The sequence below is a fragment of the Eschrichtius robustus genome, chromosome 13 (assembly GCF_028021215.1).
Source record: "Eschrichtius robustus isolate mEscRob2 chromosome 13, mEscRob2.pri, whole genome shotgun sequence".
NCBI lineage: Eukaryota > Metazoa > Chordata > Mammalia > Artiodactyla > Eschrichtiidae > Eschrichtius > Eschrichtius robustus.
In genome coordinates this window covers 40,828,924-40,847,328 of record NC_090836.1, presented here as the reverse complement: position 1 = coordinate 40,847,328, position 18,405 = coordinate 40,828,924, and the positions used below count along the sequence as shown (strand labels likewise).

The window sequence follows — 18,405 nt, the reverse complement described above, 5'->3', positions numbered from 1 at the left end:
AAATTCATTTATTGGAACCTAATCCCCAATGTGATGGCATTTGGATGTGCAGCCTTCAGGGAAGTGATTAGGTCATGAGGGCAGAGCCCTCGTAAATGTGATTAATGTCCTTATAAAAGAGGCCTCAGAGAGCTCCCTCGTCCCTTTGGTCATGTGAAGACACAGCAAGAAGACACCAGAAAGCATTTTTCACCGGACACTGAATCTGTCAGTGCCTTAATCTTAGACTTCTCAGCCTCCAGAAATGTGAAAATAAATGTTCATTGTTTATAAGCCACTCAGTCTATGGTATTTTGTTGCCACAGCCCGAACAGACTAAGATACTCCTATAGCCTTCAACCTCTTTGATAGATGTTTTTTTCACCTCCTTTATCTAACTGAAACCTGGCTACCTCTTGAGGAAAAAGCATGCTTCCTTTGCAGTCCTCTCAAGGGGGTGGCTATTTTTTCTCCTACAACTTACATACCAATGCTTTTCAAATTGTAAACTGCAACCCATCTATGGTTTATGAAATCGACTTAGTGGGTAGGAAATAGAAAACTTTAAAAATAAAGTAATAGAAAACATCAGCATATACTGCATGTGGTTAAGGTGAGTATTGTTCCATGAAAGATTTTTTTCAGTTATAATAAATGATGACTTTCAAATATATGTTTTTTTCAAATATTTTTTCATATACAATATATGAAATTTGAAAGCCACTGCTTTACACCTTCTAGGGTTAGAAGTAGAGTAAATATTCTCTTTGCTCTTCATTGCTGCCTCAAGTACCACTTTCCTCCTTCCTCCCTAAATAATGTCCTGATCCTTTGAGACATCAAGCCATTCCACACATTCCAAGCCATTCCACACCCTTCCTTGTTATTATCACCTACCATAGTCCTGGTCATTCTCCTTCTTTCATTAAAGACTCCCTCAACTAGCTTCCTATCTCACTCTCCATAACCCCATCATCATTCCTGGTAATATCCATGTGGACGATCCATCTTATGGCCTGGGTTCGACTGCACAAGTATGATCATTAAAATACTGAAGCATTTTCATAGCCACTAGTGCCTCCGAGACCCTGCACAGCACGATAGGCTACATTCATTTTGATGGATCCATGCCCACCCTAGTACTGGCAGTTAAATATTTTGATTACTATCCCTGCTAATACCAAGCCTCTCAGTTCCTTGACTTTTTCTTACCTTAAATGATCTTGTCCACCACCTCAGTCACCCACTTTCACAATCATACCCTATATCTAGTTATTACCAACAACTGCAACCCCCATCCTAATCTCCAGTTAAATCATCCTACTCTGCCACCTACACCTTCAGCTTCAACCAATTTGTCTACCTCACTGAGACTCAGGAATAAAATTTATCTTTCATCCCATCTTGGCTCTGTCCCACCCTACTAAAGTCTTCTTTTCACCCATTATACAGCTTCAGTTCCTAGGTCTTATCATTTACTATATTCTTACTATGTATTAAATTGTCTATTTTGTCAACTGAAAAAAAATGCACAATGTGAGAGTTGTGAGTTAAGTTTTATTTGGGGCAAAATGAGGACTATAGCCTGGGAGACAGCCGCTCAGATAGCTCTGAGGAATTGCTTCGAAGAGGTTGGGGGGGAGGTCAGTATATATGTGATTTTGCTGAAGGGCAATACGTGCACTCAAGCACACATTTTGGCAGAAGGTTACTGCTGGTCACAAGAAGGTTGCTCATAGTCACAAGGAGTAGATGTCTGCATTAATGATTTTAGTGCTTTCCTAGATATGAGAAGATGCAAGAAATTGGGCTCATAAAAACTTCTCCTGAAAATACCTAACTATCTGAAGGCCTGTTCTGTCAGTTTTTCCCAGAGCACAGAGTGCCTCATTCCTGACCTCCGCCCTGAACTCCTTTTAGGGTGTGTTGAAGGTCAGCAACTACAGTGGCTAGTGACCTAATCCCTGTAGAGGCAGATGGCGAGTGACAATTTTAAGGTGGCAATTTACATCATCTCATTTACTCTTCACAACAACCCTACAAAGTAGGTATAATGATTTTCATTTTATTAATTAGGAAACAGGTGTATCTATATAAATCTGCCCAGGATTATAAAAATAAAAAGTGAGATTCTACGATTTTAAATGTCTGAACCACTATTTCCTTAAATATAAACTAGAGATAAAGATAACTTATCTATCTCCCTGAGTTATGAAGATCACATGTACACAGAAGCACTTTGTAAATTGTGAAGTGCTCTACAAATACCAGTTTTAATTATTGACTACTGACTAGGGGACCCTTACCCTTTCTTTCCACAGGAATCCTAACCTGACACTTCCCTCAACCTTCCTCTTTCTTTTATAGTCCTAGACATAGAGAACGCAAACAGCTGCACTGCCCTGTTGGTAGAAAACTCATCTCTGACATCAAGCTTCAAAACTTTGAATGGAAGAAAAGCAGTGTCATAAATGGTGATTAGGCTCTAATTAGCAATTGGAGGTATGGTTTATTATAGCGGAAAAGGTTTCTGTAAGCCAAGCTGCTAATTCATTGCAATCAACTGACTAATAAAGAAACTCTTATAACACAATACTAAACTGGTGAACACCTGCATTATACGTTTTTATTCAAACCACAGCAGAACAAGAGTTCAGAAATGAAGGAGCTAAGGCTGATAGGCAAGAGACTGAGTCTCTTAAGGTCTTTTGAAGTCCAGTGGAGAACTTGGAACCTTAAATGATTGTGACCTCTCCCTGAGCCCCAGGAAGAACACTGCTGTGTCCTGAGGAACTCTGTACTCCACACACTAGAATCTGGCTTTGGGTCCAACTCACCCCATTCTGTCGTTCTGAACTCTATCAACAGGGCAGCCCTGGATGACCAAGTTTCCTTAGAATGATATAATTGGACCCACCAGGTATATCACTTCCTTATAACACTAAATATAGTGACTCTCTATTACTTGACGTGGCAAATTAAAAATCCTTGACCTACTATTCTAATCTTTCTATCAATTTCCCCATTTCTTCTCTACTCTAGATAGGCATGTCCACAACTGTGTGTTCTTCACCCCACAGCAGGTACACTTCTGCCTTCTGATTCTGCCCAAGATGCTGTTCCTACATTTTGCCTTCAAAGCTGATCTTGAAACTCTTCCACCAAAAAGTCTTAAAAAGATGGAATCACCTGCCTGCTACTCACTGCATATTTAATTACCCCACCTTACACAGGAGTTTGGACTTGTCCATCTATTACTGTGAAAGGTAAAGTACCACTCTGGTGACAGGTGCACCAGATTGTAAGTCTAAGGCCAGGGTTCAATTCCTAATTTTGCCTTTTGGCTCACTGAATGCTCCTAAACCCATGCTGAGATAATATCTACAGTTTGCCGATTGAAAGCTAAAGAGATGGCACATTAAAGCTAATAAGCTAAATATAAAGGTATTTTATATTTTTTTCCCTCTGATGTTAAAAAACAAAGTTCTCACATAAAGTAGATGTTTATTAAATATTAATGACCCATTATTGTGCCATCAGGCCAAAGATGACTATTTTGCCTCCTTTTTCTTTCCTTTTTTGATATAATCTGGCAGCTCTCCCCAAATCTCTCTTTCAAGTAAAGTCAGCTTGGTTATTTAATTTAATTTAATTATATGTGTGACAGAGGCAATGCTAATTGTTCATCAAACCCCATTTCCTTTTCTACTGGGGTGCACACACTTTACAGCCACCCCTGCAGTTAGGTGGAGCCGTATGATCATGCACCTTAGTCATGAATTCTGGCTAAGGAAATGGGTGAAAATGATGTACAGCACTTCCAGGGCTGGCCCCTGATATCTCCAATAAGTCAGCCACAGCTTTCCTCCCTTACCTGAAGCCCACAGATTGGATGATTCCAAGGCAACAGGGGATGGTGGAACCACAAGATAGAAGAAACCTGGTCTTTCCATGATTGCAAGGAGCAGACACCCCACCCACTGGCTCCAACAAGCCTGCTACACACTGTGACTTATGTGAAACATAAGCTTTTATTATGTTAAACCACTGAGACACTGGTATTGTTAACATACCGAGATTAACATACCTTGTATTTCTCACCTGTGGAAACATAAATGCAAAGAACCCCTGGACTTAGTTCCAGGACCTGAGATACAAATCCTGGCTTTACCACCTCCCCCAAATACCCTATGATCTGCTCTAGAACATGGTCTATACCCTTTCTCAACTGCATGTCTAGCACTTTCTCCTCTTTTTCATTAATGGAGCCCTCCCCACTCTTCTCTCCCTCAAGACTTCTGTCAGGCCTTCTCTGACCTCCCACCCATACATGTTAACTTCTTTGCTCCTAGTGCAAAGTATATTCCTCCACTTTAGCATTTGTCACATTTTATTGCAAATATTTGTTGACATGTGTTTCCACGGACTGAGTTCTTGAATCCACAGACAGGCAATTCCTTTGGGACCGTTGACTTACAGGATTTAGTTACAGTGCCTGGCACATAGCAAAAAATAAATATATATTAAAGGAATGTTTGTAACCTATGACCTTAAGTGAGTCACTTATTTTTTAAGTCTATAAAATAAAATTGTACAGAATTGTTCGGATGATGAAGTAATGAATGTGACTTGTAGATTATAAACAGATTCTAATAGTAATCTGTTTATTCTGTTTTGTAGGCCCTTTCTCATCTTTTCCAGTCAAATCTGTCTAATGCTTCGAGGTAGCTTTGTCCAGTAGAAATATAATGTAAGCCGCAAATATAATTTAAACACCTTAGTACCCATATTTAAAATGTTGGGGCTTCCCTGGTGGCGCAGTGGTTGAGAATCTGCCTGCTAATGTAAGGGACACGGGTTCGGGCCCTGGTCTGGGAAGATCCCACATGCCGCGGAGCAGCTGGGCCCGTGAGCCACAACTACTGAGCCTGCGCGTCTGGAGCCTGTGCTCCGCAACGAGAGGCCGCGATAGTGAAGAGGCCCGCGCACCGCGATGAAGAGTGGCCCCCGCTTGCCGCAACTGGAGAAGGCCCTGGCACACAAACGAAGACCCAACACAGCCAAGAATAAATATAAAAATAAATAAATAAAAGATTACTAAATACAAAAAAAAAAAAAGTTGAAAGAAGTAGATGAAGTGAATATCAATACATTTTAGCCGAACATATTCAAAATATTGCTTATTGGCTATTGTACATTTTGTTAATTACGTCTTCTAAATCTGGTGTGTATGTTACAACACACCTCAATCCGGAGGCTGGTGGCTCCCGCAAATCGGACAATGCAGCCGCCAAGGCCGACTTCAGACACACGTCTTGGTGAAGTCAACCTCGTTCAGAATTAGTGATTCCTCCTCAACGCTCTCTCCAGTCCCTTGTCATCACCCTGGCTATCTTGAAACCTAGAAGGTGAGTTCCTTGAGGAATTCCAGACCGTTGTCTCGAGAAATCTCTCTCCAGAGATCGTTGGCATGTGAGGAGCGGTTGTTAAATGTCGAGGTAATTAATGAACCTGTGTGCAAAGGACCCCGCGGGAGGCCGCGTGGCCGGGACGGAAGATGGTCAGTCAGGGAGAGCGCGGGGGCGAGCCGCCAAGGTCGGCCGGGATCCTGGCGCCTGGGCCCGCGGCGTCCAGGGGCGGCGGGCGCCGAGATGCGGGGCCGGGCCGCCTCGGGGCCCTGGAGCCGCAGCCCGTCCCCCGCCCCGGCCCCCACCCGCCTCGGCGCCGCCGCGGCCGCCGAGCCCCGGAAGCGGGCGGGGATTTCCTGTGCCCGCCCCGCCCGCGCCCGCCGGGCCGCCGTCTCCGCCTGTCGCTGGCTCCGCGGCCGCCGGCTCCAAGGCAGCGAGGGCGGAGGGGAGGGGCAGGCGGCGCCCGGGAGGGAGGCACCGGGCCGCAGGCCAAGACGACCGGGGTGAGTGGGGCCGGGCGGAGGGAGTCGCGGCTGGAGGGAGGGACGCCTGGCTTCCCGGGGCGGTGAGTGGGGCCGGTCACCCGTGGGGGCGGGGAGGAGGGTCGTCGCGGCCTCTGGGTCGCTGCCATTCTGGGGGGCGGGGGTCGGCCACACTGACATTCTGTGCTCGCCCCTCTCCTGTCTCCCCGTCCCCACATCGTCGCTGTCAGGCCCCGCGGGTTCCCGCCGCTGTCACCGCGCGCAGGTTACCCCGCGGCTCCTTTTTCTTCACTTGCTCATGCCCCAGTTCACGAGAAACCTGTTTTCTGACCTCACTTCCCCTGCTCCAGCTCTGCCTCTCTCGGGTTCTCTGAAATCTGACCCTCTCCAGGGGCACTGTGACAAGGAGGGAAGAAGCAACCTTACTCCGGAGCGGGCGCCCGTCCCGCCCACGCCCCGCCCAGGGCAGGGGCCAGGCTTCTCTGACAGCGCGACTGTCCCTGTGTCCTTGGACTACTCATTTCGGTAGCATGGCCCTTTCTCTATCCAACAACATTCGCTGCAGAAACCAACTTCTACAGGTGCCATGCCCCCCAGATATGTGAGGAAAAGGGGGAAGTGAAAGTCTTAGAACCCCGACTCCAGTAGGCCTGGGATCATCCTGGAGCCGGGAGAAACCAGGTTAGGGCTGACACCTTAACTGCCCAGGTGCTGGCTGTGAGAGAGCATATATTTTAGCAAATGCAGTCTGAGGACAAGTACCTGCCCCCTCCTTTGCTGATATTTCTGCTAGCACTTCCACAGGTTTTCTGTCAGTGGTCTGGAGAGGCTCACATCTGGCCTGTGAAAGAGGCTTCCTATCAAGGGACTCTGCTGCTGGAGAGATGGAGAAGTGGGTGTCAGGTGTCCAGATATTTACCTAGAGGTAAAGTCCTGAAGGAGGACTTTCCAACGGAGCTAGAGAATGAGGAAGACATCTGGTGAAGAGGGGGAATCCATGCTTTACATGTTAAAAGTGAAGTGAATACAGGGGCTGGAAGTCAGAGGAAAAAGCTAAGATGGAACTTTCCCTTTATTGCTTTATTGGGAATTTTCCTTTCTCATGAGAAGTCTCTGAAAAGGAAACCTTGTAAGCTGGGAATCAGTCCAGGATGCTCCCATGAGGCCCTGAGACATCTCTGGACTTCTGAGATGAAAGGGAAATTTGTTCCCTTCCTGTGCATTGAGCTTAGAGTTCCCACCTACCTCTTTTGTCGAAGACAAATAGGCAAGAAAATGAACAACTTGACAGTTGTCATTACCTATCCTGGGCTCCTGGATTCTTGCAAATGTTTTTGGATGGATACGAGTGAGCCAGAACAGTTACCAAGGTTCTGACCTGTTTGTGGAAGACTTTCACTGGCTCTGACTGCTTGGGCATTGAGTAAGAATCAAAAATATGATGTTGCCAAGCAAAAAGGGGCTCTTCTCAGTCTCATAGACTATTTCCCTGCTGTAAGGCAGGGAGACCGCTATCACAATACAACCTGTCCTGCTCCTAAGATGTCCAGAGCAAAAAGCCTTCAACCAGGTCCTATGCACTGCAGGATTATTAGGAATTTTTTTTTAATCTAACCTAAATCGCTTCTCTTGCAATCAAGAGAAGAGATCTACATAGAGATAGAAAACATCTCTCTCTTTTATTCATTGGCAGCATCATTCATCAGCCTTCTTCCCTAGTCAAGAGAAGACTATGTCCATTGTTTTGAGCTTTCCCCCAATGTACATATTTCCCATCCCTTTCTTCACTTTTGTTTCTTCTGATGGAACACACTCTGGCTTCACCATACGCTTCTTTAAAATTGAATACGTTTTTATAATGAGATCTGACTGGTTCTATCCTGTGTCTCAGGTTCTTTCTTGTGTCTTAAATCACAGGGCTGTTAATTCACCCCAGGGTCATGTTAGCAGCACCTGCTTCCCCTTTTTCTACCTAGTCCAAACCCTTTCTGTTCTTTTTTTCTTTTCTCAATCAGACATTAACTGACCAACAGTTTCTCTTATCTTTTAGGGTTGCTTTAGAGTCTTATACCTGCTTTCCAAGTTATTGATCTTTCTACCATATTTACTACCAGTTCTCTTTTTCTACAACAGAGTGACAAGTTATATGTCTGTTTGTTGAGGCTTGTCCTAAGTAAGGCACCATTTGGTACAGCCTCATAAAAAATACACCCTTTGACTAGGACTTCTACGTATAGTAATCATTTCATTCTAGACTAACTGATGAGAATGGGATTTGTGGCAGAAAATCTTATGTGTAATTACATCTGTTTTTGTTGAGTGCAAGTCTGTTTGCATCCCGTCCTGCATATTTCCAGATTGCTTACATTCAGTGGTTGAAATTTCCAGTTAAGTATTTTCAGTTGTTGAAATTAATTGATAGCTTTTGAATTTCCAGGATTGTTCTTTTTTTTTTTTTTTTTTTTTAATGAAGTTCTTCCAGCCCCAAAATAAACATTTGTGACTTTGCTATGTAGCACCTGCTCTTTTCTGGCTCAGGTTCAATTGATTGGAACACATCAAGCTTTTAAAGTTCATCTTTCATCAAGCTCCTCCTATCCAGTGTCATCTTTTCTCCCTGGGCTGTTCTCCATAACTCCCTTAGGAATATCACCCCTTTCCATTTTCATGGGCATAACTGATATGAATTTGTTCCAGGTCACAATTTGGGTTTGTAGCAAAAATGCTTTCAGAACAGACAGCAGCCCTGGGGACAGGATGGGAATCAATGAGTGTTCAGCTGGATGGAGCAGAGCCCCAGGTGGAAAGGGGAAGCCAGGAAGAGGGGCCATGGAGAACAGCACCAGGGCCACTGGAGCACCTGTGCTGTGACCTTGAAGAGGAGCCACAGTCGCTTCAGGAGAAGGGTGAGAGCCCGGAGGGGGTGTGTGTGGGAAGCACAGTGCAGAGAATAGTCTTCTAATCTCTGTTGAAAAAGTAGAGTTAAAAATCCCCAAATTGCCATGGACTGACTGAACAGCATAGTCAGTACCAGGACTAGGTCACAGAAATACAAGGAACTTATGGGCTCTGGTCACAGAAATATTAATATAATGAACACCTGGATTCTGCAAACCATGTAACTGGGCTTCTCCCGTTTCTTGCATAATCACTCCCTCCACATGCTACATGGTTAGTGGTAACAAATATGGGAAACAAAGGAAGTGACAGAAACACTGACTGCTGTTGGAAAACACACTCACTAAAATGCACTTTACAAGATGAAAATTACATTCAAATAATATAAATTCAAACCACAGCTAGTCGAGTAGAAATGGATGAGATAGATTCTCTACTAACAACCACTCAGTACCCTTTCAGGATATTTTGAGGGAGAGTCTTTTCTACTACATTTATGCATTTGAGTCTTACCAATGGGTGAAGATACAGAAAAAAAAATGTGACCCTTAAGCCCCTCTAAAATAGGGCCCAGGCTCTAATTGGGAAAGGATGGATGCTCCAGCTCTAATGGTTCCTCTCTCCCCTCACCAGCTCAGTCGGCTCCCTGGGTTCCTGCCATTCCCCAGGAAGGGAGCACTGGAGATTGGGAGATGGCAGCTGCACTTCTTGCAGCTGGATCACAGGTGGGCTGTGTTCTTCCCTTGGCCTCTCTCAGGGTTTTCTCAACGCTGCTTTTCTACAGCCTTTGCGTCATTCCATTGATTTGTCATTTCACATGACCACTAATGGTATGTCCATTTTATGTCTGAACAGATTCTATCCCTTTCCAAGGGGCTCATAATACCCTTTTAAAAAATGAATGGAGGCATGATGAGAAGAAGGGAATTCCTAGAGGTTCGGTGTTTTGTTTTGTTTTTTAATGGATGGCTGTGCTAGCCACAGAGGGAATTTAAGAACAATTCATTAATGTCCTTTAAGAAATAAATCTGGAAAGATTAGGAAAAGAGGACCTGAAGGAAGCTTGGAAGAACATAAAGTAGACAGGATTGGGTGGATGATAGAGCATTTAGGGAAAAGAATAGAAGATAGAAAGATGTAAAAAGGGGCAGAGCCAGAGAGAGAAAACAGGTTTAGATTCAGAAGGCAAGGGGAGAGCCATGGGAAGACAGTAATAATAGTAGTAGTAGTATCCATACTCCCAAAGTGCTTACCATGCTTGCTGTTGTCTGAGTGCTTTATGTATATTAACTCATTTTACCCTGAGAGAAACTCAGTTATCCCCATTTTACAGATGAGAAAATTGGACAGGAGAAGATTAAGGCACTTGTGTAAGGTCATACTGCTAATAAGAAGCAGAGCTAGGAGTCATTTGGCTCCAGAATCTGGGCTCCTAACTGCCACACTATGCTGCCTTAAAAGATAAGGATATGGCATAATAGGGGAAGGGGGCAAGAAAGAATATTTTATCTATATTCTCTTGTGCTGATAGGAAAGGAGAGGTCAAGTGGAGAAAGGAGGAGCTAGTACACGGTTTCTACAAGGAAAAGAATAAGGCCGGTGAGAAGAGACTGGGCAGACACCTGTAACTAAACAGAGGGACCAAAGAGTTTGTGGTGCCTCCAGCTTCTCATGGTCCCAATTTGGGAAACTCCTCTACAGCCGTTATCCTCGCTCATTCACGGACCATTACCTTTACCCCTTTCCTCATTTCCTCTTCACCAAAACCATGTGCCCTGCCCAGGGACCTCTGGGCAGTTCTTTTTCTAGACACTCTCTTGCCCTCTCCCCTCTACTACTACCTCAGCCTTTTATACTGAGAACCCATTTTCCTTAAGGAACAGCTACTGACAGATGATGCTACATTCTGTTTCAGGGCCTGGTAACCATCAAGGATGTGTCACTGTGTTTCTCTCAGGAGGAGTGGCGGAGCCTGGACCCTTCTCAGACAGACTTTTATGGAGAATACGTCATGCAGGAAAACTGTGGGATAGTGGTCTCTCTAAGTAAGCATGACCTTCCCCAGCCACTAAATGACTGTACTCTGGGAGAATGGAGTCATCTGCTCCAGGGCTGTTGGAGAGCGTCTATTTGGGGTTCTTTTCTAGGCAGAGAATCTGTCTAGGCTTCCACTAGAGAAAGAACGCTAGAGTTAATTCAAAGGGAAAGGAAGTAAAGTGTCATATTTTTAAAAACAACAAAATGATGTGAATTATTAGAGAAGAGAACTTTAGGCTCTTCGTGGTTGGGAATTGGGAGGTTCTTTCAAAGCAGAGAGAAGGACACCTAAGAGATGGAACTGAGTCCTTGGAAACTCAGAAACCACCTAGGGAAAGATGGGAGTGTAGGTGGTGAGACAGCTGCAGTAGGGCTAATTAAGTGAAGTTATGACCAGAAAAGACAGTTGGACTGGAAGTACTTGAACTTTGAGTGGAAGAGAACACTCATTGGGAAGAAAGTATGATTTTCTGAAAGAAAGAAGAGGGACTGAACAGAAACGGGAGGGGGGAAGAGGGAAAGGCTTGTATCTGGCCTTCTATCTTTTTTTTTTTCTAATATTTCTCTGCTGATGTGGTTGCGCTGGGTCTTAGCTGCGGCACGCGGGATCTAGTTCCCTGACCAGGGATCGAACCCGGGCCCCCTGCCTTGGGAGCATGGAGTCTTAACCGCTGTACCACCAGGGAAGTCCCCTGGCCTTTTCTATCTATAGAGTTCCAAGGAATAATCTAGGAAACAGCTTTTTTCAGAAATGAGAATTATGGTTGAACTAATTGACATCTCTGTTTTCCTTTCCCATGGGCAGGATTTCCAATCCCCAAACTGGATATGCTTTCTCAACTAGAAGGAGGGGAAGAACAATGGGTTCCTGACCCCCAGGACTTAGAAGAGAGGGACATTCTGAAGGTCACATATACAGGTAATGACGTAGAATACACTCAGCCACGGCCTTCACCCCTTTTGGAGTTTCATCATTACATGTCCCTCTAATCCCTCCTCTGCCTCAGAGAGTTATAGTACTGAAAGGTTTAGAGATCTTTTTCTTCAAAAGCAAGACGGTGTAACACAATGGTTTAGAGGGCAGGCTCTGGAGCTAAACTTTGTGGATCTGAATCCAGGACCATACCTGTGGAACCTTGGAAAAGTAATTAACTTATCTTTGGGTTCCTCATCTATAAATTATTGTGAGATTTAAATACGTAACCATAGTAGAACAGTACCAGCCACATAATAAGCACTCAATAAATGTTAATTGTTGTTGTTCAACCTGCCACCCATTGTGGAAATGCCTTCCACAATGTCTCTAGTGCTGACAGGTGGTCACCCAGCCAGTGACGATTGTAGCACACTTCTTAACTCTCTCCATCTATGCTTAGGCAGGAAGATGGTGATTAATAGTTTTTTTTTAAGTGCTAAATAAATAACAGTAATAAATAACAACAATAGCATAGACCATTTACTAGTGCTTACTATATGCAGGTACTATCCTATCTGTCTTATAACATCTATCTTATAATGATCCCCATTTTACAGAAGAAGAAAGGAAAGCCTACAGAAGTTAAGTGGGAAAGCTGAGATTCAAAATTGGGTATCTGTCTCCTAAGGCTAGGCTTTTAACCTCTGTACCTCTTGCACTGTCTTATACAACATTAAAGTATGTTCTCTCAGCCTTTATGGGGTGAGGTTTAGGCCCTAATAGGCATCATACAACCTCACCTATGACTCAGGTCCTGGGGTACTCCCTTGTGACTCCCCTCTTGGGGTCGGTATTTTCCCTTCTCCACAGGAGATGGAAGTGAGCACGAAGGGGATACCCCTGAACTAGAAGCAGAACCTCCCAGAATGTTATCTAGTGTGTCTGAAGATACCGTTCTCTGGAACCCAGAGCAGGATGAGAGCTGGGATTCCATGCCCAGGAGCTCCAGAGGCATGCTCCTTGGCCCACCGTTTCTTCAGGAAGATAGCTTCTCAAACCTTCTGTGTAGCACAGAAATGGATTCCCTGTTAAGACCGCACACATGCCCCCAGTGTGGGAAACAGTTTGTGTGGGGCTCCCACCTTGCCAGGCACCAGCAAACACACACTGGGGAGAGGCCCTACAGCTGCCTCAAGTGTGAGAAGAGCTTTGGGAGAAGACATCACCTGATCCGACACCAGAAAACCCACCTACATGACAAGCCCAGCAAGTGCTCTGAGTGTGGCAAGAATTTCCGATGCAACTCCCATCTGGCCAGCCACCAGAGAGTACACGCAGAAGGCAAACCCTGCAGGGGCCAAGAGGTTGCAGAGAGCCCTGGGGCTCGGAAGCGGCAGCGCGCTCCGCCAGTGCCAAAGTGCCACGTGTGCACTGAGTGTGGGAAGAGCTTTGGCCGACGGCACCACCTGGTGAGACACTGGCTGACGCACACCGGGGAGAAGCCCTTCCAGTGCCCGCGCTGTGAGAAGAGCTTCGGCCGTAAACACCACCTGGACAGGCACCTGCTGACCCACCAGGGACAGAGTCCCCGGAGCAGCTGGGACAGAGGGACATCTGTCTTTTGAAATCTGTTTCTGTTGCAGCTGTGGTCACGTCTTTCAACCGGTGCTACCAGGAGTCTCTGCCAGAGCTGACCCTCTCCTGCACCCCTGTGGCCAGAGTCATGAGTCCCAGTCCATCCCTAGAAAGATGAGGTTCCAGCATTGGCCAGAGTATTTCTCACCAGTTCTATGAGATGCCACATAAAGTAGAGTTCTTTGGGCAAAACTTTTGGGAAACAGTGCCTACTGCATGGGCTGATATTCAGCCTGAGCCCATTCTCCAGGGTACAGTGGTACCAGCAGTTTTTGGCTAAGGCCCAAACTGCTTGGATTGGTTGGTTGGAGCTTATGCCATACCAGTCATTAAATATTTTGAGTATCACCCTTCCATAACATAACTATTCTCTCTCTCTCTCCCTCTCTCTCTCTCTCTCTCTCTCTCTCTCTCTCTCTCTATATATATATATATATATATATATGAAGAGAAAGACCATATTGGCATATTAAAGGCTCTGAAAATTTATGCAGTAGAGCAAATGGTTAAGCCTCTTTTAATGCAGTGTTTCCTAAATTTATTTGACTTCAGTATCCTTTTTATCTCACATCCCACAGAACTGGTGACTCCATGAAAACATACTGGTGAACACTGGGTTAGAGAGTAACGAGGAAACAGGAAAGAGATAGTGATCAGGCACCCAGAGCCCCCTTTTTTATCCAGATGAAAGCTGAGGGGCAGACCTCATTCTTGTGTGGGCCCATCATCCTTACACCGATCATCTGAATATACATCCACACCTCTCACCCAACCTGCTGAAAAACAGAAACAATAACCTTCTCACCCCTGTTCCTGCTCCCTTCACCCTGCATATACATATATCCAGCTGAGACACCACACTACAGTGCTAAGAGATGGACCTTATACCCCCAAGTAACCCAGGCCCACACAGAAGAAAAATACTTTATCCCCTTGAACAGACCCCTTTCCTCTTGACAGTGTCTTTATGTGTCTGTGTATCTGTGTGCAGGGTCTTTGAAGAGAGCATGCAAAGTGCAAACTGTATAAGCTAGATTTTCTAGGGGCTATGTTCTGGGGATGAGGGTGGTGGGGATTGTAAGGATTTTTTTGTTTTGTTTCAAGATAGTAAGTAAGCTGAGTGATTAAGGGAGCCCTAGTGGAAAGGGTCAAGTTGTGGGAGTTGAGGTATAAAGCCTTCCCCAGTATCACTGAGATCAAGACAACTGTGGATATTTAAGTCTAGGTCTGAATCTGTGGTCCACAGATTCTTTTTGCCAAAGTGGAGAGAGAAAGAGACACCCTCAGTGAGGTGAGCTGTTTCTTACTGATTTCAAGCAAGGTACATATAGAAGCTTTGTGCTTAGTGGATTTTTTGGTCTTGTTTTAAGTGCTGGGAAATTAAGGCAGGAGTCACAGTGCTTGCAGGTTGTTATCACCACTCTTGTTTGACCTTGACTGCCTCATCAAGGGGGCAGAGTTATTCTTGTGGATCTCATTCCCCTAAACAGAACTTTAGGGGAAATGGCTGTGGCTTAGCTATTCAGCTGATGCAGGGTAATGAGCTTTCTGGTTGGTTTTCCTCCCAATTCTGGAAAGGTGTCTGCCCTAAGACTCTCCAACTCCAGAACTTGCATAAGTATTCTAGCATCCATTAGTTGATGAGTTGGTCATTGTTTCTCTTTGTTGATGATGTGTTAATACCAATCTTATCATTTAAAAATTACCTTGTATGTAAGAGCAGTTTGGGGTTAGGGAGGGAGAAAAGCAAAGAGGATGGAAGTGGGATATTTTCTCTTTAATGCTTAGATTCTGGTTTTTCCTTAACACACATTTCTCAACCACAGTTGGTGGAATTAACCAGAGAGGCAAGAGGAAGTTAGCTGCAACAGTCTAGTTTAATGACTGTTCCACTTGCTTAGGAAAAACTGGGTGAATCATAGCTCCTTAGAGTCCTGGGCCCAAATGGAGCCAAAAATAGGGTCATTTTGCTCACTGGGCTTCTTAGAGTGGGTATGACTTGAGCAACCCAGCCCCTACCTCCCTTCTGCTCAGAGCAGCCTTCCCTCTTTGCCTAGAATGTACTTCTCTTGCTTATGTTCCTATGAATAGAGCAAAATGGCCAGCCCTTTCTTTGTAAGGCATCCTTGTCCCAGGTCCTCAGAGACAGGAGCATTTTAGGATCAGTATTAGGAGATGCCCCAGGGCACAGGAAAATACTGGGTTCCACTGGCAAAACTGGACTATGCCATTTCTTTTACCCTCCCACTATGCCTCATTCATTAATACAAATCAGCTCTATGTGAGCAATGGTTCAGAACCTGTTTTGGATCACAGGCCCTTTTGAGAATCTGACAAAAAACCATAAACTCACTTTTGAGGAAAAAAAGATATTAGTAATTCACTCAGTTTTGCATACACATTTAACAGGTTCAGAGCCCATCCATGGATTCACTAAACGGGGGTCAAAGAAAGGAGTCACCCTGACCCAATATGGTCATTATATATTTGTGTCAAGAATTACAAGGCAAGGATCACTAAACATTTTAAGCACTAAGATACCAGAGGCGATAGGATATAAGGAGTGTCTAGTCTTTAATGACTGGAAGTGTATTGCTTACATTCTACTCTATGTTTTTAAAAAAATTCATATGACATGCTGACAAATCCAGCTCCTCACGAACCTTGTTTTAAAGACTTGTATGAGGTGACTGTCCATACCATCGGATCATGCCTCTTAATAACCAGGTGTTAACCTCCAGCCTTTGATCTGTTTTAGTAATTGTAAGGTGAGAAAGTGAAGCCCCCAAAGTGTAGGTGCACTCATAGCACCCAACTGAAAGGCAACATGGCATCTAAGGGCATTCTGCCGAAGGGGCATCCCTTTAGGTCATTTCTACTGTACTGCTGTCTTCTCTACCTCCGTCCAACACCACTTCCCTTGGACGAAAAATAAAATAAGCAACAGCCATCAGCTGGGCAAAGAGATTTGAGTGATTTTTTCCACAGGGAACACTCCCATCTTCCTCCCAACTGCCTCTGCCACATGTCTACCCTATCCTATCCCCTTTAAATAAAAAATATCTCCGTGTTCTCTCTGAGCAAAATGTAAAATAGGGAAGTCCATATTTAGGAACCTGTCACCTTTTTCCCTCTGTGTGGTGCCTCTACCCTATTCAGAGCCCAAGTATCCTTGCCTTTCCACCCCATCAGAGTATCTCTGCAAAGAAACCGTTACAATGGAGATTGTAACCAAAGGGTTAGCTTTCTCAGAGCTATCTACATTTTAAGCTGTAGTTCTGATAGTGGAAGTGGAAAAAGGAAAAGATTTTCCCTTGTTAAAGTGATGTTATGCCTTCAGGGAGCAAAGGGGTGATAATTTGGGACAAAATCCTCCCCTTTCCAGCACTCCTACAATCAAACCACTGTTTCCTATTTCCATCAAGGGCAAGGTGAGCGCTGACTCAGAACCAGAGGTTCCAGAAGACAAGTTCTTTCCATCTCTATTCAGTTGAGTGCACTGGATGGGGGTGAGTGGGGTTGGGCAACAACGGAAAAGTGAAATCTATTCCCTTAGGCCCCTTAGAGATCCTGAGATGGCAAAGTTTACTTCTATTGCATCAGAAACTTTGGGGATGGAACCCAGCAATCGGTCTTTTAACATACCTACCAGGGTATTTGATGTAGGCTCAAGTTTAAGAACTACTGGCTACGAGATTCAAATTCCATTTTAATCAGTGGTTCCTCAACCATCTTCAAATAGGGAGAGATGGAATCTTCACACCCCTGTTCTCAGATTTATTTTCTGCAAAATCCTAGGCTAGTTGCTCCTCAGTTCAATTCCTCTTGGGTCCCAAGTTATTCCCCCACCCTTAAGTCGGTGAAAGAACTGGGTTAGTCACCAATTTCAGAAACTGTGGTGGGGTAACTACCAAGCTGTTGTAATTGGTTGGGGTTGGGGCTGGAGCTTCTTAAATGGGTACTGAGAATTCATGGGTCTAGAAATCTGGAAAGACAAAAAGCAGACACCTCAAAGAAGGTAAATCCAATGTAAAACTGAAAAATCCAAAGAAATGGTCCTCCTTTGTTAGTTATCTGGTCCTTTTTCAGGCCTAATAAGTTGCCCTGGAGGCAGGCGGGGTGGGCATTCAGCACAAAGGTAGAGAGTAAGGCCATCTGTCTCAAGCCCCTAAGGACCCAAGTATTCCTACCCTACAATTGCACTGGAGACCAATCAGGGGCCATGCAGAGGATTCCTAACTGTGATTTGGCCAACCCAAATCATGGGCAAGGGCAGCAGGAGGATTAGAGAGCCCCCAGGACATAAGAGGAAACCAGGCTCATTTAGTAAGATACGACACAAGCAAGATTTGAACCTAGACTCTGTTTACTTAGGTAGAGGTTGTAACCAATTAAGCCATGGTGCCTATGTCAAAACTGCATCCTCCTGCTTTGAGGATTCTGTCCAGTTCAGGCTACAGGAAGGGATCTGTCTTGCAAGCCCTGGCCCTGATACCTCCTCCACCCCCTCTCCTAGACATACCCATGAGGACAGTTGCAAACCTGCCACCTCTGTGGCGCTCTGCAAGGTCAAAAGGTTAGAGTGAACCCAGGTTTCTTCGGGGAAGGCAATCAACCCGTCTCCTAAGGCAGAGAAGGTTGGCTACAGCTTTCTTCAACTCCAGGCCTCAGGCTCTCCCTCTCTCCTTTCCTGCCACAGCCTCCGTCCAGTAAGCAGAGCTCTTCCTCCACTCTTCACTCCCACTTCTCTTTTTCAGGTGGTTTGGTTTGATTTGGCTTTCTGTTTTGTTTTGCCTGGGGAATGGCACACCTTTCCAAGGGTATTTGTTCTTCCCAATTCCTATCCTTCTTCCATTGTAGTTTCTCGCTTCAAGTTTCTAGCCAGTTCCATTCCATCGTGAGCCCACTTGCTACCTGTCCCTCTGCCTATTGTCCAGTTTCTTTTCTGTCATCAAGCCTACTAAGCAGAGTCCATTCCTCATATTTCCCACTTTCTTCCCTCAGATTCTTGGCTTGGCTGTAGCATCTCAGCCGCCATCTCCCCACTCTG

General features: G+C 44.9%; 1 protein-coding gene across 2 annotated transcripts; it reads left to right on the top strand.

Moving 5' to 3' along the window:
* The first annotated feature begins 5,811 nt into the window (after positions 1-5,811).
* Positions 5,812-16,308, top strand: ZNF641 (zinc finger protein 641). Of its 2 annotated transcripts, none has more exons than XM_068561635.1 (6): positions 5,812-5,890; positions 8,567-8,775; positions 9,401-9,492; positions 10,725-10,812; positions 11,610-11,723; positions 12,591-16,308. In XM_068561635.1, the coding sequence occupies exons 2-6, from the start codon at positions 8,592-8,594 to the stop codon at positions 13,343-13,345; spliced, it is 1,233 nt and encodes a 410-aa protein (XP_068417736.1). In that variant the 5' UTR covers positions 5,812-5,890; positions 8,567-8,591; the 3' UTR covers positions 13,346-16,308. The 2 variants fall into 2 exon arrangements, with proteins under 2 accessions (XP_068417736.1, XP_068417735.1); XM_068561634.1 differs by having other exon boundaries at positions 10,683-10,812.
* Positions 16,309-18,405: the final 2,097 nt, after the last annotated feature.

What these genes read in the sequence shown, in the direction of transcription:
- ZNF641 (XM_068561634.1), top strand. Translation starts at nt 8,592, where the DNA reads ATGCTTTCAGAACAGACAGCAGCCCTGGGGACAGGATGGGAATCAATG. An exon ending in ACAGTCGCTTCAGGAGAAGG is followed by an intron (nt 8,776 to 9,400) that starts GTGAGAGCCCGG and finishes TCCCCTCACCAG; the next exon opens with CTCAGTCGGCTCCCTGGGTT. An exon ending in TGGGATAGTGGTCTCTCTAA is followed by an intron (nt 10,813 to 11,609) that starts GTAAGCATGACC and finishes TCCCATGGGCAG; the next exon opens with GATTTCCAATCCCCAAACTG.